Source organism: Dreissena polymorpha, chromosome 5, assembly GCF_020536995.1.
Source record: "Dreissena polymorpha isolate Duluth1 chromosome 5, UMN_Dpol_1.0, whole genome shotgun sequence".
NCBI lineage: Eukaryota > Metazoa > Mollusca > Bivalvia > Myida > Dreissenidae > Dreissena > Dreissena polymorpha.
Window position 1 is genome coordinate 104,165,968 of NC_068359.1, and position 27,930 is coordinate 104,193,897.

General features: G+C 35.7%; 1 protein-coding gene across 1 annotated transcript; it reads right to left on the reverse strand.

The window, feature by feature from the left end:
- Positions 1-204: 204 nt before the first annotated feature.
- LOC127832381 (dnaJ homolog subfamily C member 16-like) lies at positions 205-27,930 on the reverse strand. Its single transcript, XM_052357828.1, has 13 exons — positions 27,656-27,930; positions 22,311-22,377; positions 18,037-18,254; positions 15,401-15,534; positions 14,126-14,310; positions 13,205-13,468; positions 12,070-12,200; positions 11,392-11,590; positions 10,824-11,009; positions 9,700-9,767; positions 7,409-7,555; positions 6,859-7,023; positions 205-5,214 (listed from the first exon to the last, which is right to left on the reverse strand). Exons 1-13 carry the CDS (start codon positions 27,886-27,888, stop codon positions 4,833-4,835), a joined length of 2,379 nt encoding a protein of 792 aa, XP_052213788.1. The 5' UTR covers positions 27,889-27,930; the 3' UTR covers positions 205-4,832.

Sequence of the window (27,930 nt, forward strand, 5' to 3'; positions counted from 1 at the left end):
TATGAAACCACACCTACCCCATGTGCTAAAGCGTCCAAACTTCACGGATGAATGATTTTATTGTGAGCTTGCATAGAATGTAGTCAAATGATCGTATGTAAAATTTTAAATCAATATCTTTACTTATAACTGAGATATTCAAGTTTGAAAAGTGATGCGTTAGAAAAGTCCCCAAGTGTATATCGATAAATAATGAAGACCGTATAGTTTTAAGTCTATTATAGCCTAGATATATATCGTTATTCATACAATTATAAGATATTAACAACCGATTTTATGATAACCCTTTCTCACAATGTTCCAGTCAGCTCGGCGGACTGCGACTATGTTATACTAGTAAATGACGGAATAACATTTTATTGCTTGATGAATGGAAGCAATATGGAAGAAAAAGGCTTTGGTAAGATTTTGAAACATTTAATGAAATGTAATTTTATTTTTTACATATAATGGAAATCTGTAAAAGAAAAATATATGTGCGCACGCCATGCAATCAATATGAATGTGCATAAACATACAATACAGACCGGACACTGACAACATGTAACACGATTGGAAACGATTATAAATTACATAAATTAAAAAGAACTCCTAGTAACTACTTTGTTCTCAGTATTATGACGTAATCAAGGAATGAACAAATCCCACCAGGGACTATGATGCAGTACTAACAGATATCTATCAGATAATCAATATCTTATATAGATTTGATGGGTTTCTAACAATATGAATTGTTCAACAGAACAAGAGGGCCATGATGGCCCTGAATCGCTCACCTGACTCATTAAGATCAGATGAAAACTATGACCTCCATTGTCAACACAATGTTTTTCTATGATTTGACCTAGTGACCTAGTTCCTGACTCTAGATGACCCAAATACAATCCCAATCCAGATTTCATCAAGATAAACATTCTGACCACAGTTCATAAATATTGGATGAAAACTGTGACCTCTATTGTCAACACAAGGTTTTTCTATTTATTTGACCTAGATTTTTACCCCAGATGACCCAAATACAATCCCACCCAGATTTCATCAAGAATTCTGACCAAATTTCATAAAGGTTGGATGAAAACTGTGATCTCTAATGTCTACACAAGGTTTTTCTATTATTTGACCTAGTGACCTAGTTTTTGACCCCAGATGACCCAAATAAAATCCCAACCCAGATTTCATCAAGATAAACATTCTGACCAAATTTCATAAAGATTGGATGAAAACTGTGACCTCTATTGTCTACAGAAGGTTGTTCTATTATTTGACCTAGTGACCTTGTTTTTGACCCCAGATGACCCAAATACAATCCCAAACCGGATTTCATCAAGATAAACATTTTGACCAAATTTCATCAAGATTGGATGCAAACTGTGACCTCTACTGTCTACACAAACAAATTGTTGACGGACGGACGCACGGACACACGCAGGCACGCACAACGGGCGCCGGACATCACACGATCACATAAGCTCACCGTGTCACTTCATGACAGGTGACCTAAAAATATGTGTCGGAGATAAACATGAACAGTTGTGGTTAAAATCCCATAGCAACAAGGGCTGTTTGTAAAACGTGCATGCCCCCCTATATGGGCTATAAGTTGTAGTAGCAGCCATTGTGTGAATACGTTTTTTGTCACTGTGAATGGTGGTGGTGGTGGTGGTGGTGGTGGTGGTGGTGTTGTAGTAGTAGTAGTAGTAGTAGTAGTAGTAGTAGTAGTAGTAGTAGTAGTAGTAATAGTAGTTGTAGTAGTAGTAGTAGTAGTAGTAGTAGTAGTAGTAGTAGTAGAAGTAGTAGTAGTAGTAGAGGTAGTAGTAGTAGTAGTAGTAGTAGAAGTAGTAGTAGTAGTAGTAGTAGTAGTAGTAGTAGTGGTAGTAGTAGTAGTGGTAAAAGTATTAGTAGTAGTGGCAGTAGTAGTAGAAGTAGTAATAGTAGACGTGGTGGTGGTGGTGGTGGTGGTGGTGGGTGGTGGTGGTGGTGGTGGTGGTGGTGGTGGTGGTGGTAGTAGTAGCAGTAGCAGTAGCAGAAGCAGTAGCAGCAGTACAAGACCAATACTTAAGAATGATCAAATGGGAAAAGGTAACCTAGCACTGGCAGTAAATATGGGGCTCATTTACAGGTCAGATTTGGAATCTCTGCTGTAAAATGAGATTTTGAATGAATTAAAGGGAGGCAAATCTGTAATAAAAAGAACATGCATAAACCGTAGTTGTTTCCCTTGTTTGAACCATGCTAAATCCTTACAAGTTTGGAAAGAATTGGATGAAAAATTTGGACTTTATTGCATAAACACCATTTTCTCAATTCAAGGGGAGGTAATTCTGTACTTCATGGACCAATAATGCTCATTTTTTGTAGGGTTTGTGTCCTTATTGATATAAAGACACTGTGCAAATTTGGTAAGGATCGGACAAAAAATGTGGAAGATTTTTGAAAGTTTTCACAAAATAGGCAAAAACGAATAAACATGCAAAGTTCAACGAGCTCCTGCGGCCATGTTTTTTGACGAATCAAATTTCTTTGAACAACTTTTTCAGGGGAGCCTTCAAAGGTCATGCCTGTGAAATTTTTTGAAAATCTGATGAGCGGTTTCTGACAAGAAGATTTTTTAAGGTTTTTACCATATATGGTCATGGCGGCCATCTTGGTTATGTGATCAATTTTTTTTTAACAATTCTTTTGTCCCATGACCTAGGGATGCTCCACATGAAATTTAGTTGAAATTGGCTCAATGGTTTAGTAGAAGAAGATGTTTACAAATTGTTTACAGACAGACAGACGGACGGACGGACGGACGCCGGACGCTGAGTGATCACAATAGCTCACCCCGAGCTATCGCTCAGGTGAGCTAAAAACGTGTACAACACGCCTCAACCGGAGGCTTAGCACCAATATATTTATCGGATAGAAAGATTGTTGTGAAGAACTACACATGTTCGGAACCACGTCATGTGTGCCCTGGACCTTGCAGACCCAATTACCTCCATTAGTTATCATAAAACCTAGGTTTAAAAGTATTATCAACTAAAGTGGTTGTACCTATTTTATGTACAAATAATCTTAAATTATAAAAGAGAAGTTAAAAGGCCCGTTGCTAAAAATGAGCCACACACCCTGCACACAGAACAGTCATTGCTTACACTTACCAGTACATAATATACATTATAAAATGACCTACGCTCCAGGAGTGAAAAAACGTAATGCTCAATGTTGTTTATTACACGGGTGTTATTACACTAGTTATATAACTCTGAAATGACGTCATTTTTGTGTCGAAATGACGTCATTAATCCAGCGAACTTCTTCAGTTAAACTCTTTTACAATGTGAATAAACGGTGAAAAGAGCATACAATAAAAAGGAAATTTGTTGGTCATTTTATAAACAGAATCTTAGATTCGTGGTCATTTTGTATTGAATTTATTAAACTCGTCATCTAAATAAAGATAAAAACTCGGCAATCCTCGTTTTTATCTTTATTTAGATGACTGGTTCAATAAATTCAATACAAAACGACCACTCATGCAAGATCCTATATATATCTACTGAACACATAACATCATATGTTTCAAACAAATAATACACTGTCTTTTGTATTTCAATCACATCTTATAGTTGGCAAAACACTATCCATAGTATACCAGTGATCATTTTGAATACAATATATTACAGTAGAAAATTGTATTACATGAACAAACGCCATCAGGACTACAAAATATATCACAAAATAATACCAAGCCAGGGCTCAACATTAATGGTTGTCCTATTGCCCCTGGCAAGTAAAAGTTGGGTCCGGGCAAGTTATTTTATAATCTAGTTGTCCGCCTGGGCAAGTGCAAAAAAGAACAAAGAGCATTTAATTTAGACTTATATTAGACTTTATTTGCTCTAATAATTTTGTTAAATGTTCAAAAATAAAAAACGTTTTGTGGTGTATCATTTTGATCTTTATTAAAAAATATGAGTTACAGTTAATGTGATATTTCATGTTTGGGAAAGTGGCTTTATGTTCAGGGCAAGTAGATTTTCTAAGTACTTGCCCGGGAGGGCAAGTTGGTTTTTAGGTTAATGTTGAGCCCTGCAAGCAATGATTTATGTGTAAGATATCAATTTTAAAATGTGAAGATACAATGACAAAAAAGTTGAGATATTAAAATCACTTTTGGGGTAGGACAATTTTGATGAAAAAAATAAAGATTATTTGAATTATTAGAATGAGTTGAATAGACAAGGAGGAAATCAACCACCCTTGAGAGTGAGAAATTCTGCTTTTGTGATAACTAGGTTTCTGTTAAACTTTTATCTAACACATTTGCCCGTATATGTGTTATATGTAAATCAAAGATACAGATGAAAAAGTGTATATTGATTGCAAATGCCCGCTGAGCAAAATAAACAACAACAAAAAAACAACAAGACATCTATAAAAAAAACAACCAAGATCAATAATTACACAAATCAGAACATTTATAAAAATGAATTTTTGATTTATTAGTACATTCACTCGTAATGTCTTTCTTGTTTTTGTATACACCGTGCAGCAATATACTATTTCAAACTGGTTTCAATCAATTTTTTTAACAAGTAGGTAATTAAATCTGATCATTGAATTTTTGTTAGTTTGTTTCCACAAACTTCTTTGTACACAAACTTCCTTTTTTGAATGGTCACTATCATAAATAATTAAAAACTAAGTAAATGAACTGCACAACCAGATCTAGTCATGTGTAGATCTAATAGACACACTGACGAGTAACAGTTCCTCTTGCTAAAATGGTATTTGTAAGTTAAACGCACATAGAGAACAGGCATTTCTCCTGCATGTACTGAGCTTCACCGGTCGTCTGTCATCATAGGCCAGGCCTTGATTCTGACCCGCTTGATAGAACCATCAAATATCTTGTCCAGCCAGAGGGCCAGGCCATCCAGTACTTCATCCACAAAGAAGAACTCATCGTCTGATTTCTCATCCAAGTCATCCAGGCCCAGAGCCTGGGATAAATTGTTCCTCTTGCGGATAAACTGACGACCACTTTTGGCACTGTATATGTAGTAATATTTGCGATAACCGTTTAAAGCTAACACAGTTCCGATGCAATTTTTAATGTTGATTTTATCTAGAGATTTTGTGTTGCCAACACTGGTCTCCAGAAGGGTTCGGTACCACTTAATGTTGTATTCCAACTGCATGAAAGCAAATGTCAGGGCACTGTACCTGCAAAACAAGAAGGGTTTGATCAGCCAAATAATATGATTCATAATGCAACCAATAGGCTGCCATAGATTTTCCAGTCCATATTAAAGCTCACTACTGATTGGATAGAAGCTACCAACCAATAGGCTGCCATAGATTTTCCAGTCCTAATTAAAGCTAACTACTGATTGGATAGAAGCTACTGATTATTTCAAAAGATTTTTCTTTCAAAACTTGTTTGCATAGAAAAGAAACAACAGATGCAATCTGATTTCAACTAAGGTATGTTAAATTTAACAAGAGATTGCCAAGCAATATGGTCCCCTACCGGTGAAACTCCACCATTGTCAGTATTTTTTATATATTTTTTTATATTTGTTGCCATAGAAACCAGAATTATTGACGTAGGAACAAAATGAAATGACGTGCATAATCTCCATATTGCCATCTATCCATGTTTCAAGTTTCATGAAAAAATATGAAGAACTTTAAAAGTTATAGCAGGATCCAGAAAAGTGTGACAGACAGACTGACAGACAGAGCGCAAACCATAAGTCCCATCTGGTTTCACGGTGGGGGACAATAAACAAAGCTACAGATGGAAATTAAAATACCACTTATTCTTCTTGCTTGTTATGATAGAACCTAGATGTGTACAGAGATGTTAAAAAGACCTTTGGAGGTGAGTGGAACTGGTCGAATAAAATAAAGTGTAACACTTGGTAAATTTCACAGTATATTATGCATTGCCCTTTTCATATAATAAAGTTCAAAGGTCAGACTAAAAATTAGCAGAATATACTATGAATTACACAAATCATACCATAAAACTCACACTTCAAACCATAAACTTCACATTTCAGACCGAAAACTTCCAAGTTCATACTATATTATACATACAATTCACAGTGCAGACTATAAATTAGCATAGTTAATAAGAGAATAAATTCCACAATTTAAACATACTATAGAGTCATAAATTCACAGTTTGGATTATAAAATTAAAAGTTCAGATTGACAAACCACCATCTTAGACAACATATCAATTTAAATATTAAACAAAATGAATATGGCATAAGCATTATTATTCAAGTAGAATAAAATTTTCTTTCATTTTCTGGGTAGACTGATCCACAAATTTAAGAACAAGACAAACAATTTTTTCAAATTTTAAATTTTCTAAAGACTGAGTGAATGTACGCACAGAAAACATTAACATTCAACTTAACACCACAAACATCCTGTGTTGGTTTTGCTAACCAGATGCTACACTACACTGTTTACACTTCACTGTATACTTACTTGAAAATATAAATTTCCTGTAAAATGCTAAGCAGTAAAGCTGTATCAATACCTGTATACGTGTCAACGAAATGAGTCGTGTTCTGAGAAATCTGGGCATAATGCATGTGCGTAAAGTGTCGTCCCTGATTAGCCTGTGCACAGGCTAATCAGGGACGGCACTTTCTGCCTAAACTTGATTTTCGGTAAGGAGGGACTTCCTTGAAACTAAAAGTACCATAAAAGCGGAAAGTGTCATCCCTGATTAGCCTGTGCGGACTGCACAGGCTAATCTGGGACGACACTTTACGCACATGCATTATGCCCATTTTTTTCAGAACATGACTCAAATAGTATCAAGTATTTTTCAGTTTATGAACCCACCTAGAGTAAGGGTGCACTATGGTGGTGAACTGTCTCACGAGGTCATCCTTCGTGTCCTTGTCTACCAGTAGCACGACTGTGAGGCCTGTATCTGCCTCACTTACCAGCTCCTCATAGGTGCGAGCATCTAGCTCATACAGCTTCATTGTCTTGGCATCAAATGTCCTGAAACAGTGATAAACATAAGTATAACACTGCTGACACATCAAACATCCTCAACAGTGATGAACCCTAAAACATTGATGAACATTAATACCAGTCTGGTGATGCATCAAATGGCTTGAAACAGTTAACATTAACATCAGCCTGCTGGTGCATAAACTGTCATGCAACAGTGATGAATATCAACATCAGCCTGCTCACATTTAGCAATTGAAAATATGCAACTTGGACAGTTTCTTAACTTGGCTTTCAATGGCTTGTGTGTAAATGAAGCAATGCAATTATTTATTATGATACTGATATATATTGAACAATATTTTGGAATATTTTCTGTCCGTCAAACAATCACAAACAAAGATAGCTAACAATGCGTGTACCCTACATGTACCTGGAAGGTGGGCGGGGCCTGGTCTTCTGAGGCAGGGTGCTCTCTACCTGGATGACCTCGTAGGTGGCTATCTTGTGCATGAAGTAGCCCATACTGCATACAAACAGCAGCGAGAGGGCCAGCGTCACCCACGTGGTGCCGTCAAACCTGCCATAGAAAGTACACCATTAATATTATCATACTCTACACAGGTATGATATAAAATCAGGTGGCACCATTAAACCTGGATCAAAGAACATTGTTAATACTGACATATATTAGGTCGTGTCACAGAGGTGACAAATACGGTCTTTGAGAGATTAAGGGTGTGGACTGGCAACATAACATTTGGACTGGCATGCTCTCTAAAAATGTCAGTCCAGGTTAACAGTAAAATTGTAATGCTTGGTGGGTATTTTCCTGACAGCATTATTTTCGAGACCTGTTAACATATTAATATTTTGTAAACGCTTTTTTAAATATGGCTTTTCTATTCAATCTATTATTTACATTAATAAGACAGTATAATTGGTCTAACAATTTTGTTGTATTGTTTTCTTAAGAACAAACTTTGATGCTTCAATAAACAAGAGCACCGCCTTGCAGGTGCAGACCGCTCATCTATTTTCTTTTTAAAGGTGAAGGGACTCTCAATTTCAATCACAAAGGAGGGAGGGGTGGAGTGAAGAGGGGTGTATAGTGTGGGGGTGTGGACATTTATTACATTATCTTCCAAAAATGCGGAAAAAAAATGCAAAAAAAAATCGGGGGGGGGGGGGGGAGGGGGATTCTTGGGTGCGATGGTTGGACGGTATTTAAAAAATAAACTAATAAAAATAAATATTTGTGTTTTTTAACCGTTTCAAAAAAAATATTTAGGGGGGTGGGGGGGTATTGTGTGAGGGTGTGGTGGTCATTTGTGAGATGATCTTTAAAAAAGAAAAAAAATTAGGGGGGGGATTCGGGGGGCGGGGGGGATTCGGGGGGAGGAGGGCACGGGGGATGGTTTGGGTGGAGTCTATTGTGGTATGTCAGGTAAGAGTAGTTTTGTCAAAGTATCAATCAAATCTAATCATAAATAAAGAAGTTATGGCAATTTTAGCAAAGTTTAATAATTTGACCTTGAGAGTCCAGGTCATTCAAAGGTCAAGGTAAAATTCAACTTGCCAGGTACAGTAACCTCATGATAGCATGAAAGTATTTGAAGTTTGAAAGCAATAGCCTTGATACTTTAGAAGTAAAGTGTTTCGAAACACAAAATTTAACCATATTTTCAAAGTTACTAAGTCAAAAAAGGGCCATAATTCCGTAAAAGTGACAACCAGAGTTATGCAACTTGTCCTTTTACTGTACCCTTATGATAGTTTGAGAGTGTTCCAAGTATGAAAGCAATATCTATAATACTTTAGGGGTAAAGTGGACCAAAACACAAAACTTAACCAAATTTTCAATTTTCTAAGTATAAAGGGCCCATAATTCTGTCCAAATGCCAGTCAGAGTTACATAACTTTGCCTGCACAGTCCTCTTATGATAGTTAATAAGTGTTGCAAGTATGAAAGCAATAGCTTTGATACTGTAGGAATAAAGTGGACCTAAACACAAAACTTAACCAAATTTTCAATTTTCTAAGTATAAAAAGGGCATATAATTCTGTCAAAATGCCAGTCAGAGTTACATTACTTTGTCTGCACAGTCCCCTAATGATAGTTAGTAAGTGTTGCAAGTATGAAAGCAATAGCTTTGATACTTTGCTTTGATAGCAACGTGTAGCAACAAAGTTGTTGAGTCGCATTATTTAATGTCACTGAAATATAACTTTGATTGATAGCTATTAGAAATTGTTTGTGTGATTAAATCCGTGTTACTAATATTTTTCATGACTTTGGTTTTATTGCATTTTAGGTCAAACACACCATATTTTACAATCCCTACAGCCCACTGTGGATAATAACTGTGCCAGCAGTAACAATGGTGACATATTCAAATTGATTGAAAATTCATGTTTCTCAAATAAAGTTTTGCTGGGTATCAATGAAAAAGGAAAGTAAATCCATTTAATTTGTTATGTTCGGAAACTTAATACTTAGAGGCTATTACTATTTTACAAGAGTATTTAGTTTAAATTGTTGATAATTGTGACCTTAAATATGTAAGCAAAAACAGGAATAACTTTGTATCACTTATGTATGCAAGTTTGAATGTTGTACATCAAAGTATAGGAGTAATTGGTCTCATGATGTCCATGTATCTGGTATATGGCATATTTTCTAAGGAATACTGTCACACTTATACTGCCACTAAGCGCACTTACATCCGTAGGAGGTCAAGGATTTTGTCACCCCAGCTTAGCAACTTGTATCCTATCCTGGTCAATAAACCCTGAAAGTACACAATATATTAAGTCATTCCATGTCTGTCTAGACTCGAAGACAACTCAATATAAATTTAACCAACACAGAAAAATATTTCCTGAGTGAAATATTTTTCTACATGTACTTTACAGTACAATTTTTGGGCTGTAATGCAATTACTTTCTGAAAACACAATTTTTTTCCAAGCCCCAGTTATTTAAGAAAATATCATATTCATGATGCAGACATTCTTGTAAACCTCTTATGTTTTATACCTTAATATGTTTAATCAATCTCTGAATATGACAGATAACTCAAAATAAAATTGTAAACTTTAACAAAGTTTAAAGGGACATTTCCACAGATTTTGGCATGTATTAAAGTTTGTCATTAAATGCTTTATGTAAAAAACAAGACGAAAATTAAAGAAAGAAAAAAAGTAAACCTCAACTGGGTTCAAACGACTGACCCCTGGAGTAAAAGTCTAATGCTTAGACCACTCGGCCATCCGTGCTCATACAATGAGTGATGTATTTTATACTTTATATAAGCAATCCTCGTAGTGTCACAAAATATAATGACAACAACAGAACTCTCCAAATTATTTAATCGTTTCGCATTGCAACGTTTTATAGTATTCAGGTTTTTAAATAGTCAAAATGTGCATATAATGGATATTTTAGAGCATGGCAAATGTTTAGTATTACTGTTTCCTCACAAATATCATAACTACAACAAACATTTGGGAATCTTAAACAATTTTGTCAATTTACCAAAACGTGAAAAGGTCCCTTTAAATTTTATTCAGAACTATACAGAGGTTGTGATCATACCAAAACTATATATCTTTCAGTAAACACTACATTGCTGGAAACAACAGCTAAAGTTCAGAATCAATGCTGTGCACCTAGTGAGCCGATGAGGTAGAAAGTCAAGCACATTCTAGATTCTATGGTAATACAGCCTCAGGTAACAAAGGACCTTATTAACTACAACATTATAAAGCAATATACATGCTATGCCTTAATGGTATATACAGTGTTGCTTGTTAAAATTCTCTATCATATCTTATCTTAGCCCCTACCAGCCCATGCTCGTTGTACAGTTCCGGGGGTACAATCTTGTACGGCATGACGGTGTCTGATGTAAGGAGCACATTGAGCCTCCTCTCCAGGGCCGCACCACAGTCGGCCATCTGTGACCCCTCCCACCCTGTCTCCAGCCAATCATACTTCAACTGGTACTTCTCAACCCGCCACAGAATGGCAACCTGGTAACAGCGGGACAAAATACTGCAGTACAGCCCTGACCATAATCATCTGTTACACATATATCTGATTACCGTACTCATTATTAAATAAAATATATCATATGAACATAATACATTTGCTAATGAATCACATTTTTAAGAAACAGACTTCATCAGTAGCTTTAATATAAATACATACACAGAAAGTGATGTCAATGTCATACAGTAACCCAACCTTGTTTGGCGGAAAACATACATAACAAACACATTTACAGAATAAAAAGATGGATCAGAGTTTATTACTCACACAAATGTATGATAGTACATAAACCAACATATTTGTTGGACAAACGTTGAATTTTATTAAATGACTATTGACCAGGTGATGCTCAGTGACTCTCACCTTGAGAGCTGCACTCCTGAGCTCCTGTCTACCCTTGGCCATCAGTGACTTAACAAACTCAGCCTGCGTGTCCTCATACATGTACGTGAAACGGATACGTTCATGACCACTCAGTCGAGAATTCTGGGAGAACTGGCGGTAACCATGGAGATCATCACTGGGCGGCACACTCTTCTTGGTTATCAGAACAACACACAGCCTGGTCAATTTAAGAAATATGTAATAAACTGCAGAGCAAATGTGACACTTCCAAGATCAAAATGGATTTTGCAGCAAACCCACTACCGGTATTTAGAAATGTTGTAATACAATCATATAAAACATTTTGAAACAGAACAAAGCAAGGATCATTTGGACAAATTAACTTTAAAATCAGACTATTTTTATTCTAACAAAATGTTTTCATAAACATCTTGATATCAAAATGAAAAAAAGTCCTGCCCTATGACAACCAGGTTTTTTAAAATTACAAAATTGAAAGGTATTTGGTAGAAGAGCATCTAAGGTATTTTTATTTTAGTTAATCTCCACCAAGCTAAAAGAAAAGATATTTGGAATTAAATTGTTGACGATGGCAGATGATAAGCACTGACAGAGACTGGCCGGAATAGATCCCTCTTGAGCATTTCGTGCATAGATGAGCCAAAATGTATAATTTATTCATAGTCACTTGCTTACTTTCTACTCTTGATCTTCATTTCATCAGGACAGAGCTCATCAAAAAACTTCTGTGATGAGAGGCGAGGCAGGGAGAGGAACTTATTGCCTTCTATCACTTCATCCAGCGTTGAACGCGTAAGATGCTGCATCTACATACACAGGAGATCATTCATAAGGAAAAGCCTCCACAAATAACAAAGAGTTTCATATGGCATTGTATATTTCTTCTACAGAAATGCTTTGTTAAGTTCTATCCATGCTATCTTCATAGCAAGGGATTAATTGATGTTTACAATAATATCATTATAATGCAAACTAACAGTCATTAATACAGGCAGTGATTTATAATACTATTACTTTAAAAAAATAAATGTAATTTATCAAATACCTGACAAAAGGTCACACTAGATCATGATTATCAACAAATAAAAAAATACCTTTATGTTTGGTAAGCTGAATAAAACCAGAGCAAGTTAAGTGTTGTATTGTAAGTGCAAAATGAAAACCTCACCAGCAAATTTGTTGAATTGATAAACCCCACCAAAATTAATTTTATGTATTGATGGGTGCAGAAAAGGTCATTTGAATGGTGAAGCAATTCTACTCATTGCTATATTTTCTGTAACCTATGAATTTTCATTTAGAAATCTTGTATCGTATCTGAGATAAAGCCTGAAAAGTTGCATCGTACGAACACATCAAAGGGATATAACTCTTATTTAAGAAAGTGCCTGGCTACAGTTCTTATGCATGGCACTTAATCACATTGATTTCTTTACACCCATTAAGTTTCAGCTTGAAGTCTTGTATCATATCTGAGATATAGCCCTGAAGTCACATAGTACAAAAACAACAGAGCTCAACAACTCTTATTTAAAGAATAGTAAAGTTGTATTTATTGTGCATGCAACATCATCTCCTTGATAAAATAAATTCATACATGAAGTTTCATGTTAAGATCTTATATATTTTTTAAAACAAAGCCCTGAAAAGTTTGTGATAGATGGATTAACGACCGACAAACCGACAACGCCAATTCTATATCCCTCTGTGTATGATAGGGGGTAAACACATCAAAAAAACACATTTGTTCAAGAAAGAAAAACAGATCCCCTTTCTAAAATTATGTCTCCGATGCCCTTTAAATACATACACTGATGGTTGCTACAGGTGACTTAGAGTCTTCATTGAAGAGTAGCAGAGTTTCACGATGCTTGTTGACATTGAACTTAAGTAGTATATTCGTGACATCATCACTTTTGGTATACACATATCCAATGGCCAGGTTGTCTTTGTAGAAGAAGGCAGGAGCAAGGAACGCTGCAGACATGTCTTGGCGTGGACTGAAGAACACAGCACGGACTTTGTTGTCTGCAGGCCAACCACCTAGCCACGACTCTATATTGACGTCATGCACCTTTGTGAAAAATAATTAATTAATAACATGGCCGTTAAATTATTATAATATAACTTCCAATTAAATAAGGCTAACAGTGTTTAAACATTTGAAAGAAGTCTGTTGAATGAAATTGTGTCTAATCTATGATTTGGCATCAATTCTTGTGAATGTAAGGAAGTGAACTAAAAAGAGTAACCAACAAATCTTTATCTCAGAAATTAATAAGAAACCGTCGGAGACGGGTGATGCTCCCCAAGGGTTTTTTTTGTCTCAATATTGCACTATATATTCAGATAAAAGGAAACGTCTTGAGGGCACAGTTGTTGGGGGAACAATAATTTTTTTTATAGAAAAGTTCAAAGGGCCATAACTCTGTGAAAAATGATCCGACCAGAACCCGCTGATGCACATCTCCTCTTGGTAGTGAAGCATCCCATAAAGTTTCATTGAATTCCAGTCATTAGTTGCTGAGAAATAGCCCGGACAAAAATTGTGCACGGACGGACAGACAGACACACACAGACAGACGAAGCGGCAAATATATGCTCCCCCCAAAATAAATTTTGGGGGAGCATAATAAAACACTTCATTATCTTATATAGTTTTTATTTTTTAAATATGTGTTTTCATGGCTAGCTAAAACTTTCATTTAAAGATTCTTTCTCTGTTACTGACCTTAGTAATGAAATTAGTTGGGAACAAGCCCCTTGTGAAGTCATGTAGGGCTGGTAGATTGACTTGGCCTTTGAAGAAGGAGACCCGGTCATTGACCACCCCAACTATGGAGGGAACACTGGATATACGCAGGTGGCTTGTAAGGTCTTGGGACTGTCCAGCGTGGAATGCAGCTGCACACAGACCTGGGGCACATACCAGTAATATGTATATTAACATGAGTTGTTTAAGTGGATTTTACCATTATGCTGTTTTTAATTGAATTCAGTAATATCAGTTGTGGCTTAAAAAAGGGACAGAGGAACCTAATTTTGACAATATTAATTTCAGTGAAAAATCCACTCTTTAAGATCATCAAAAGCACTAAGGTTTTTAATTTTTAAGATTGAGCAAGATCCACCAATAAGTTTAAGAACAGTTGAAAACAACCTTCAGGCCAAAGTATATTCAGTGTTTTTTTAAACTTTTGGAATAGGGCCATGTCCCTTTGGATTGGGAAAATTTGCCACGTTTTGACTAAAATTGTGAAATTAGTGTTGTTGTTGTTTTTTTAAAAATGCTTCAAAATTGAGAATTCGAATGGGGCTGATTAACAGACCCAATTTTTAATGAAAAATCCCCACTGATATTCTATAGCTGGAAAGCAGACTAAGGGCAATAATTCTGCCAAACATTGTCGCAGCTCAAATGCCTCTCTAGGCTCATTAACACAGTAAGGTAATTAAATAGTAACAGTTTGAGTGAGATCCATCAAGCAAGTAAACAGGAGTTCTAAATGCAAGTTTTGGTAGATAAGTCAGAACTGACTGACGATTGCCATGCTTGATGCCTTACAACTCTGTGTGAGCGTGTGTGCACAATATGTGCGGTTGTGTGTGTGGAGGGGGGCAACAAAACAAAAACAATTTCTGCTTACACTGCTCAATGACCAGCATCTAACTCTATAACTACCAAAAGAGCATTTCGGTATTAGTCACCCGTGCTCCAGCTAAGCCTAAACTGAAGAGAGCAGCATCTGATCTTATTATTTAAAGCACATTGTTTTCATAGCTTCGATAAATTATATAAATTGACAGCTGAAACTAGTTTTATTAATTATACAAACAATATTTTGAATAAAAAAACATGTTCTAAGAAAAATGTCACACTTTTAATACTAAAAATATGCCACAGCGAAAAATACGACATTGTTCACTAAAGTGTTATTTTGAGAAAAAAAAGAGCAGCCTGCCTTTTTTAGATTCTAGCTGGAGATCCTAGCATGGTGTCACATACCTATAGCCTTCAGCTCTGTGATAAACTTCTCCACAATGCCTTCTATTCTCATGCAGTTGAAGCAGAAATCAGAGAAGGCATAGATCACGCAGGGCTTGTTCAAACTATTAGGCAGTATGGTGGTCTGATATGTCCTGCAATACAGGCATCAAACTGACATGAATTATATGATAGCAACAAAATAATTTTGATCCAAATACACAAGTGCACAGTGGACAATCAGACCTTAATGTGCACTGGTAGGTAATTTAAAGACAATTCACGTCTGGTTGTCCTTAAAAGGACAAGGTTAAGCCGAAAAAGGTGTGCTGACAATTAAAAAAAACTTATTCCAGCTCCTCGCGCCCCGCATCGCTTTTATTGCCGCTTTACAAGCCACAAGCTGTCGACCCGAACCCCAGAACAGTTACCCCAGCATGTTGAGTCTACTGAGTACAGCCATCCTGGGATACTTCCATGATCTTCATAGGGCCAACCCCTCGAAATATTGGCCTGTTTCTCTGCCCAAGGCCCCCCAGTCCTTTACACTGCAACCTTCTTTGCGCCCGTCCCTCTTCTGGCAATGTAGTGAAACTACTATGCACCTACTGACAATTACCATTCCGCTTGGCGATACTACCAAGATCTGGGAGTCAGCTCAGTCAGCAGGAGAGATCACGTCTAGTTCGAGGTATGACGGTACTCACTTGATTACAATGTAACAGAGCCACCCGCAGAGAGCTCCTATCTGACCCTCCTCAGACCATGTAGTGAAACTACTATCCACCTACGGACAATTACCATTCTTCTTGGCGATTCTTTTCTTCAAGAAAATTTTCTACGGGTGAGTCTCGCCACAGTCGCAATGTGCTTGCTCCAGCTGCTGATCGAGCTCTTTTAAACTAGGGAATACTATTGCATTTATAGAGTAACTTTGATTTTTTTTACAACTGCCTTTCTCTTTTACAATTTCAACTTTAAACACCACCTAATAGATTCAATTGCTATAAGTGATTTGGTCGATTAGAAACGCTAAAATATAATATCCTTACTTTGAAATAAAGTGAGTAAAATATATCTTAAATAATTAAATTAAACAAAATGTTTTAATTATTTTATTTTTTTTTGTCACTTGTTAGTCGCATAGTCACCACATGAAATGTGGGTTGTTAATTGCAAGTGTATTCAAACGACACGTAAAAGTGCGTAAATAAAAATTACACTACAGGAGATAACATCATTTGTGTCCTCACATTGCTCATTATGAGTTTAATCTTTCACCATAGAAATATATGGTATTCTAATATTAGATAAACACACAGTGTTTTTTTTCGACACAATCAAATCATACTTTTAGCGCCGCATCATTCGATAATGGGTCTTATGGCGTGTTGGCTAGCGTAGCTAAATCTCTGTCTGCACAGATGCGCAGTCTGGTCAGGAGCTGCGCTCTCTACTGTTAATCAGGCATGGTTTTGTGGTCTCATTAGGTATCTTCTGACCTACTGCATGATGCGCAGGCTGGACAATAGCAACGCTAGCCGCATATGGCATAAGACCCATTTTCACATGACATGGGTCTTTTAAAATATCTTTGTATCTTACAACTGGAACATTTTAGCACAACACTTTTCTATAGAAAATTGAAGTCATACTTTGTTCTTAATAGAATACTGGCAAATTTCGGTAGCCTATTAAGTCTTTTAAGAACGATTTCCATACCGACTGAAGAGTACGGCAAACATTTGTGGTTAGAAAATGAAACAATTTCAGTCTTCTCATGACACTCTATTATTTCGGTAGTTTTTGTTTCCCATGTCTTGAAAGAAAAACTGTGTTATGAACGTTCATCAATAGTCCATTATGTCTTCCCCGGAGGATTAAGTGACCAAGTACCGAGTCAAAATGCGAAGTACTATTTAAACATATATCACACACAATAATATCGAAAATGATCAAAACAAACCTTTTTGTTGTTTTCTGTTGGGTTTTAGCGAATATGGATACATGTAAATAATTTCCGATTGTAATGAATTTTTCCAATGAACTGCGTTTTACTTTTCATTATGAAACAATAATGAAATTGAATTGAATTGATATTAAAATAAAACATTTTTTGTTGTTGCTTTACACAATCTAACAATTGTTTTATTGATCAGTTAGTAAAATATTATTGGATATTTCCATTTGTCTTTTTTTACCTGATAAAGAATGGGCTGTTATTAACTCATCTGCATGTGTATGTGTGTTTTTCTGAGTTCATTTAGAAGTTCTGCTGCGTCTTCGTGAATGCATCTATTAGCTGACCTGCTCATGTGACCTTTAAGTAGAGCTGTGTTAATTGATTATAAGGTAACACGCAGTGGACTATTTTCATTAGGCAAAGCTGTTATGTAAAGTATACTCTTCCTCACCATGAATATTCTTTCTCCATGTGACCAGCATAATGCACTACTTTTACTTAAGTAAAGTTTACCTCTGCAAACTATTTCTCAGCGCAGATTGCCTTCAAACCTGAATTGTTTAGTCATTTGGTGAACGGTAGTGGTCTGCATACAGATTTTACTATTAACCTTAGTTGTTCTTGCAACAACTAAAAATGCTTTCCATTTACATTTGCCAGTATGTTAGTGTGACATTAAAGCGTTAACTGTTACCTCATATTGATGATGTGTCGCTCGATCACTGAGTCAGGACTACCACTGCCTCCTTGATTGAAATTAAAATTAAAGCCGAATCCTTGGCTAGAAAAAAATCCTTCAAATGGTTCAAATCCATGGAACCCCCTCTGCTGAGGTCGGTTGGGTTGGCGAGCATTGGAAGATGTGTATCCAAAATTATCATATTCTGATCGTTTTTCAGGATCACCCAAAGTCTGAAAAGACAAAGTGAGTCTAAAATAGTTTTTTAATAACAGCCATTCATTATAATCACTACATAATAATATACTTTTTTTGTGTAAAAGTTCCATATTTCAAATGATGGCAACTACATATTCAACTTGACAAATTTCCTGATACCATTTAACAATTATGTCTCACACATTAAAATACACACACAATCCATAACTCTTAATTAATTTCAAAGAAAGATTTCAATTGAATAAAGTGGACCATTATTTAGTTTAAATTAATAACTAGAGCTTTGTCACAGACGTGACGTATACCCCCAATTGCCGCATTGACACAGACTATTTTGCATGCTGTCTTCACAAAACAAGAGAATCTAAATGGCGATTTTTAAGAATTATTATGCCATTATTATTTATGGCCATTTTGACCTTTGAAATCTTGAATTCTTTCGCATGACACACCGTCCAATGACTGTGAACAAAATTAATGTACAGAGTCATTTTAAAATCTCACAATTGATGACATAGTTATGGCCCGGACAAGCTCATTTATGGTCATTTTTCACTTTTGAACTCCAGGTGTGACCTTGACCTTGAAGATATCGACATAATTCTTTCACATGACACATTGTCCAATGATTGTGAACAAATGTACCACGTAATTTTAAAATCTCACAATGAATGACATAGTTATAATGGCCTGGACAAAATCATTTACGGCCATTTTTGACCTTTGAACTCACAGTGTGACCTTGACCTTGGAGATATTGACGTAATTCTTGCGCGCGACACACCGTCCAATGATGTTGAACAAATGTGCAAAATGATTTTAAAATCTCACAATTATTGACATAGTTACGGCCCGGACAAGCTCATTTTTGGCCATTGTTGACCTTTGATCTCAAAGTGATTTGGTGGCAAATGATTGTAAAATCTAACAATGAACAACGTAGTTATGGCCCGGACAAGCTCATTTATGCCCATTTTTGACCTTTGAACTTAAAGTTTGACCTTGACCTTGAATATATCAACGTAATTCTTTCGCGCGACACACCGTCCAATGATGGTGAACAAATGTGCCAAATGATTTTAATATCTCACAATTAATGACATAGTTATTGCCCGAAAAGCTCATTTATGGCCATTTTTTTATCTTTGAACTCAAAGTGTGACCTTGACCTTGGAGATATCGACATAATTCTTTCGCGCGACACACCGTCCAATAATGGTGAACAAATTTACCAAATAATTTTAAAATCTCACAATAAATGATAAAGTTATGGCCCGGACAAGCATTTGACCTTTGAACTCCAAGTGTGACCTTGACCTTGGAGATATTGACGTGCTTTTTTCACACGACACACCGTCCCATGATGGTGAACAAATGTACCAAGTTATTTAAAAATCTAACGTTAAATGACATAGTAATTGTCCGGACAAACTTTCGGTTAAAAACACACTTGTGACCCAGTGACCTAGTTTTTGACCCGGCATAACCCATATTCAAACTTGACCTATACATCATCTACACTACGTCTAGCACGATTTCTGCCATCCACCATCCATCACCCATCACTTGATTCAGCCCAGAGTGGACAATTACTATCTCACCGCGATACACCGTTGAACACGGTGATTTCGCAGTGGCGAATTGCGGTGTCAGTCTCGGCGTTATCTGGAAATTGATCTCACGGTGGACCACCACGGTCTAGGTGGTTCGCGGTGAAATACAGGTGCAACAACAACATAATACAAATGTACGGTCTGCAATATCGAAATGTACATGTTAATTCAAATTGCAGATCGTATAATGCTGTTTTTTTAAACTTTGTATGTACATGTATTACATGCACTCCATAATAAAATCACCGAATGTTCAACTCTTTTCTCTCGTGTTTGCCCTCTTAACAGAATCATTGACATGTCTTACATCGAGCGTGAGTATAGTTTGCGTTTCATGCTTCAGGTTTTGTTTCAATTGTTTCTGCATGAAGCTTCCCTTGTTCTTAATTAAAGATTTGTTTTTTGTTAACCTTTCGAAAACCCTTGCTTGTTTGTGTACATATATAGCTCGCCAACAATAACATACAAACGTGTTACATGTATATGTAATTTGATATCAGACTATTTTTGTGATTTCCTGTTTCTTTTGTTACATGTATTGGATCGAATAAATGTACATGTACAAATTCGAGACATCCGCAGTAAGTATAAAATTCCGCAATATTTTAATATCATAGTCATGCGAAAAAGATCAGTTGTCATCTTGGTGAGTGACTATTTGTATACCTGTTCTTTGTTCAATAACAAGTTCATTTTGAAACATACACTGTATGTAAAATAACGTAAAAAAAGAAATCGTAATATTATGGTTAATATTGATTTACTTATTGTGTTACAATAATGTTGTGCATTGAGCAAATACAATGAATATCAAATTTATGAAGTATCGATAAGAAGTGTTGTTAAGAAATCGCTGTGAATTTAACGAGTCATAATTTCACATTTAGCTTTTTAAAAACTGTTTTACTCTTTTATTTCAGATACGAACAAGAATATGGTTTTCGGAAAATAATTAACATAGTTACAACGTTGAATGTCGTGTTTAAAGATGTAAATTAGTAATTATTTAACATTTAGCCTAATCTTAATATATGTACATGTACACATGTATTGTGATATTTAATAAATAATATGTAATCACAATATTCCCTCGTATACGTTTTTTAGAATATGTTTCGAAATGAACTTGCTTTTGAACAAAACAGATCATAGTCACTTGATTACATAACAACTGATCTTTTCACATGCTTATGTTCTTAAAATATCACTGAATTGAATACTTACTGCCGATGTTTCGAATTTATATTCAAATCAATACATGTAACAATATAAACAGGAGGAAGTCACTAAAATAGTCAGAATCAAATTACACGTAACATGTTGATATGTAATTGTTTGCAAGCTATACGTACACAAACGAGAAAGCATTTCCGAAATTTTCACAAAAACAAACAATTCTTTAAATAAACAAGTAAATCTTCACGCAGAAACTGTAGAAACAAAACATAAAGTACATCATGCTCGATGTACGACATGTCAAATGATTCTGGAACGTGGGTAAACAATAGAAAATAATGATGATTGTTAACAATCAAGATATAATATATACAAATGTACATACACATGGAACAAAACATTCACGGTGGTCCACCGTGATCGCGGTGGACCTCCGCGATTGCAATGGTCCACCGTGAGATCAATTTCCCCTTTAACACCCGCTGTGTTCAGCCACTGTCGACGCGATCTATCATGATGGAAACACCTTCAGATGGCAAGGATTTTCCACGCTCACGAAAAATTGTCCACAGTGGGAGTGTGGTGGATGGCAGAAATCGCGCTAGACGTAGTGTAGATACAACTTGTGACCAAGTTTGGTGAAGATAGGATGAAATTTCGGGACAGACCGACAGACCAACCTACTGACCGACAAAGTGACTCCTATATAGCCCCCATTACCAATGGTAATGGGTGTATAATTATATTAACCCTCTACCATGTAGATACGTATTTTCATGCATGTGTAGTCCCTTAGAAAGTTATATTTTATTTAGGAGCTTGCTTCAAGTTTTTATGGTTTCATCTGCAAACCTTAGATACTGATGAGCAGCAAACAGTATAAAACCTGAACAGACTGCGAGTTACTCGCAGGCTGTTCTGGTTTTATGCTGTTGGCACATAGCCATTTTCACCTTGCTTCTAAGTGGAAAAGGGTTAATTTATCCCCGAAAATGTTGTTCATGGTGATATGTTAGATATGTTTTTTAAGCAGTCTGAAAGCAGTGTATTTTTTCCACTATTTTGGGAAAATAATTAATTATGGATAAGAATTTTTTTAAATACTTAAAAATTAAGAATAAGTATTTTAATACATATTAACTAAGGTTCAACCCATAGGTTAAATTAACTAAATGTTTCATTTTATTTATAAAAAGAGTATATATTATTTTTTTATAAACCTTGAAAAGACCACAGAATCATGTTGTCTAAAGAAGAACAATTTAATGTGCTGGCATTTACCTCATATGCTTCATTTATTTTTGTGAACTTTTCTGTGGCTTCTGGGTCATCTGTTTTGTCAGGATGCCTGAAAAAAATTCTCAAAAAAACTAATCAACATACAAGTGACATTTAATGCCACTTTTTGATGGTCTGCTGCTTGGGACTGTCAGCTATTAGGATTGCAATCTTATGATTAGGGAACTGAGTGAACATAGAATCTATAATTCTTACGATTGGTACCTCAAATAGGAGACAAGAACCAGATCCAGAGACTGTTTCCTACATGTATTTGTTGAAAGACCCCTAAATGCAAACTCTAACACATGTAGATAAAACATTGGTGGAAAAAATATTGAGACTTCAGGCAACCTACTGACAATCATGGGAGTAAAAACTGTTGCTGCGTTTGCTCCAGATACACTTGTCAAGAGAATGACACTCTCACCCATCATAGAGTGAAAAATACTGAGTTCCAATGGACAATTGAACCAGTGTCTACTGAGTGGTTACCAGCCACTATAACCTTGTGGTAAAAAGAGCTAGCCCAACAGAAAGGCTGTTGGAAGTGCCCTTATTTCAATATAGTCATCCCCCTTCTAATGTTTCAAGGCCCAAATATGCCAGCTACACAAGTATCTGCATGGCCCTCTTCGAAACCATCAAACAAGCTCAGACCGATTTACCTATTCACAGTGTTTGGATTGCCACCATTAAACATGAAACATCCCGAGCTCCAGCGGAACATTGAACCAGGGTCTCCTAAGAGGTAACCAGATTTACAAACCACATCGCTTTAAAGAGCTAGCACAACAGCAAGACTGTTGTCAGTTTTGGAAGTGACCTTTTAAAAAATTAATTCACTATTAGTCTTGGACTTAGGCTAGCTAACCCAGTGCTCCAGCTAGGCCTAAATTGAAGGGCGCCCCGCCCTGCCCCTCCGAACATCCACCCTGCCCTTCCTAGGGCCCCCCTGCCCTTAAATTTTTTTTTTTTTTTTTAACATATCATAATTAATAATCTCTCAGGGCTATAGATAATTTTTTGGGTAATTGGGTTTTTCACCCCCTGTTTTGACAACAATAGGGTTTTTGTAAATTCAATAGATTTTAGCAAAAAATTTAACCCCCTTCTGTTGAGCTTAATTGGGTTTTTTCACCCCCGTTTTTTTAAAAACTCAATTGGGTAATTTAGGGAATGACATATATAATATAATAAAAATCTACAGTCAGTGTATCTATTCCGTCACACCTTACGCTTTTTCGCTGCAAATTTCTCACGTGCGATAGACACATTTCTCTGTTTTGGTATGATGAGAGACACTTTTTTTATCGATAATTTAAGACTTACTTGAATTAAATCGAGCACGTGTAAGTAGGTAAAACCACGCGTGTAAACCTGCACCCGACGTGTCCGTTTGCGATAGCAGAGAAACTATTCCGAATCGCATATCTATTTTTAGATGTGTGCTCTAGGGGGTCATCTCAAAATGATTTTTGACTGTCACTTTGAGCAGATTTTTGTACAAAAAGGTATCGAGACATTGTTACAAAATATGGGGTGTAAATAAAAAACACGATTAAGGAATAATTTTACAATTTTATTTCTAGCAAATCAACTGCCTGTTGAAATAACACTTTCAATGCTGGATATTTTTTGCATGTCTTATCAACAATGTGTTTCAAAGATAACACACACATTCGTGTAGTTGAATCTTTGTTACAAACTGTCTCAAATCATTTTGGCTATTTTGGAAGGCTGAGCTAATTGGATGCAAGTGCTTAAATCCAGTCCATAGACACATTAATTCCAAATCTTGAAATGCAGCATTGAAAGGTTTAAAATCAATAACAAAATAAAAATATATAAAAATATATAATTAACAAACAAGACATAAAGAGAGACATGCATGCCAAATATCAAGTAGCTATGTGCAATATGGCAAAAGTTATAGCAAATGTTAAAGTTGGCGCAAACCAACAGACCAACAGACAGGGCAAAAATCAATATGTCCCCCAGCATATACTGGTGGACATAAAAATGTGCTGTCCATACATGCAGAAACTATTGAGTAATTAAGCGGACACTCAAATTATATTTATATCCACAATGACCTTGACTAAATTCTAAAGGGATTTTCATGTAAGTACCAGCTGTCTATACACAAAGTTTGGTGTTCATTATGCAAGGGTACTTAAGTTATTTAGCAAATCAAACTCTGAAGCCCACCCACACACCAGCTACAAGTGATCACATTATACAACCTGTCATAAATGACAGGCATATTCAAATGGCCACAAGTATATTTTGAAGTGAATCATTAAACAAACCTACAGGCAATTGTGGAGTACTGTATTGCATATTAGTATAACATATCATTTGACTCTGTTGAATGGCCACAAAGATTTTCAACTTTTGTTTACAGACACTGGACCAACCCACCGATGTGAATCCAATTCAGCCCCATACTTTGTACATGGGGTAAAATAAAAAAAACTAAATCCTTTTGTGTTCACCTTGTTGCACAATGTGATCAACTGATCATGTGAGAAAATACCACATGTACCATACTGTATTCATTTTTATTACAGTTCATACTGTATGTAACCTTATATGTTTACATTTATTAAAGGCAAATATTTCCTATGATATCATAGTTTATTTATACAGTACTGCGTGAGTATAACATACATTTTAATTTATAGCTAAGTTAAGTATGAAACTGTGCTCTGTATTCAATGAATTTGAAAATGGCTTTAGGAAGTTCACAACTAAGATACACACAGCAATCAAAATGGTATTTAAGTCAAAATTGTTATGTGTACCATTATAAGATGCACATTATACTTTGAAATATTTTTTACCGCATAACTATTTAATTGATTAAGATAATTAATTACCCGCTTTACAGATTTTGCTGCCTCTACAGCTGGACTACAATGTACTGATGATCTGTTTGTCTTCTGCTTTCCCATGGCAATTGTATCTGCGAATGTAAATGATATAACAAGTGTTAACCCTTTACAATGCAATAACAGGGTTTTACAAGATTTTGATGATGACACTAGATATAATTGTGATAAAAGGAGAAATTGCTCAAATTTGAGCAATTTCCCTTTTTATCAAAATGATATATAACCTTCTAAATCAACTTTGTCTTATTACATTACAACTTAGTGTGTTATCTGCAACCTCTTTCAGTTTGGGATGGTCTAAACCTAAAAATTAAGGTAATGCAGGCTACACAGAATGTTTCATGAATATTTAGAAATCCGCCAATTTATTTGAATTAATATTATAACTTTATCTTTATAATAATATCTGTCAGCATATACTCTTTAAATTTGTTCTGAGACAGCATACATTTAGCATTTCCCTAATGCAAAGAATATTATTCAATGCATTGGATAATTTGTGTAAATATTGTGACAAAATTATAAACTGCTCATTAATGAGCCTGCAGCAGGGATATAGTGAACACATTGTGACACACTGTGAATAATGAGACCAATTATTTGAAAGAATTCATCATAGCTTTTGTTTATAATAGTGTTCATACATGTATATGTGTGTGTGTGTGTGTAATCACATGAGCTTGAAATTCTATCACTACATAAAGTCTATGCATAAATTATTAAAAAAAGTGAAAGAATTTCAAGCTCCTGTGGTGTAATTCTGACAGTTAAGACAGTTTGTCTGACCACTGAAAGTTTATTTATTTTCATTACACATTTACAAATGGGAGAAAATATTGCAAACATTTTATTTCAAGGCATACTTTGCATGTCAACCAAGTTTAATGACGAACTATAGCATTAAACAACAGACCAAATCCGCAAAACATGCACCAAAAATGTTTGTCGAAGTTACGGTAATGTTTATACGGCCCCCGAGTTATGCATCCAGGTGGTACGGAATAGATACACTGACTGGCCTTTATATAATGGTGTTTATCTTTCTTAAATGAAGGTGGAAATGCATATTGATGACTGTAACGAGTAAAATATATATAATTCAAGAAAATAACACGAACCTTTTGGTAACCTCGGTCATTGAACAGATTAATGTTGTCCACCGACTTTTCAGACGTCCGAAAAAACGCGCCGGAAATTCAACCGATCTGAAGCCTCGTTTTGGAAATCCAAGCGCTGGCAGACCAAGAGTTCATACAATTTGTAAACATCCATTCAGTAGACAAAGAAATAATTACTTTACATGAAACAACAGACAAAATTAAGTTTCTAAACATACTCTCTCCGTACCAGCCATTCAATCTAGAAATATGTCGGAATCGGACAGGAGCCGGAATAGATAAACTGACTGTACTAAGATTACTATATTATCATGTGCATGTGAAAAATAAATATAGCAACATTAGTTAGTTTTAATTTACTTTTCATGTTTGTGCATAATGTACATTTTATAACTCCACTTTCCATATCAATCACCAGCCACGGGTGTTTGTTTCACCACTTTTTAAAAGTTTTTTCACTTACACTACCCATAACGTGTTTTTTTGGGTTTAACAACCTCATTCAAAATCTCAGATAATAACGGGCGAACTAAATTCTCGGGAGAAATGATCACATCTTTCAACAGATCGTTCAGCAAAGCAGCACAGAAGCTTTCGGTTTCCCCAATATTCTGGCGTAAATACCTGTCTTAGATGTTTGTTTGTGTGACGATTCTCTTTCTACGGCCACGAGTGGCCATTTTGATATTTTAAGAAAATGAAAGTAGAAATCGGACGGGTCTACGAATAAGTACGAACAGTAATTTACCCCAAAGGTTGATAACCGCTGGAAAGACTGCCTTCTTTTCTTCATAGGACAGCATATAAACTATCCGATACATTTTTGTATGGGAAATAACCAGTCTTAAAAAATACGCCCGGTGTTTGTAAGAATTGCGTTTCGTGACGCAAGGTTTTTTACGGGAATTACGTTATTAAATTTATATTTGCGTTTTTGTACGCTTGATTTTGAATTTAATTACGTTTCTGGTTATTTTAATTGCGTAATAACACCATACGCTTGTTATCTATAGCCCTGATCTCTTATTACAATACATTGAAATTAATTTATTCCTCATTGTAGATATTATATTTGAATTTTTTAATAATAATTGGAATAATATATTCTAACAAATATTAATAACATATAAATTAACATGCAAGAGGAAGCATTCCAGAAACGCCCGCGCGCTCGAAAGTGCCCTTTTGACAAAATACTGCGGGTCCAAAGTGCCCTTTTGACAGAAAAGCCCCCTTGCTCTTTTCAAATCCTAGCTGGAGCACTGTAACCAGGCTTTTTTCATTCTTTTACCTGAGAAAACACATTTAAATAAAATAAAATACAACATATTACCATTCTTTAGCAAGTTTCTTGTAGGCTTGTTTGATCTCCTTTTGTGTAGCAGTTTTTCGGACACCAAGAATATCATATAAGTCAGATTTGCATAACACACATTCGAACACCAAGAAAATGCTAACACAGATCAAAACAATCAATGTGAAACTATGCATTTTTAAGCGAAATATTGTCTCTACAAAACGATACCGATGATTAATCGCGAAGAGACTGAATCCATAATAATACATGTAATGTGTCAGCTCAGGGACCTTGTATAGGTCCCTGGTCAG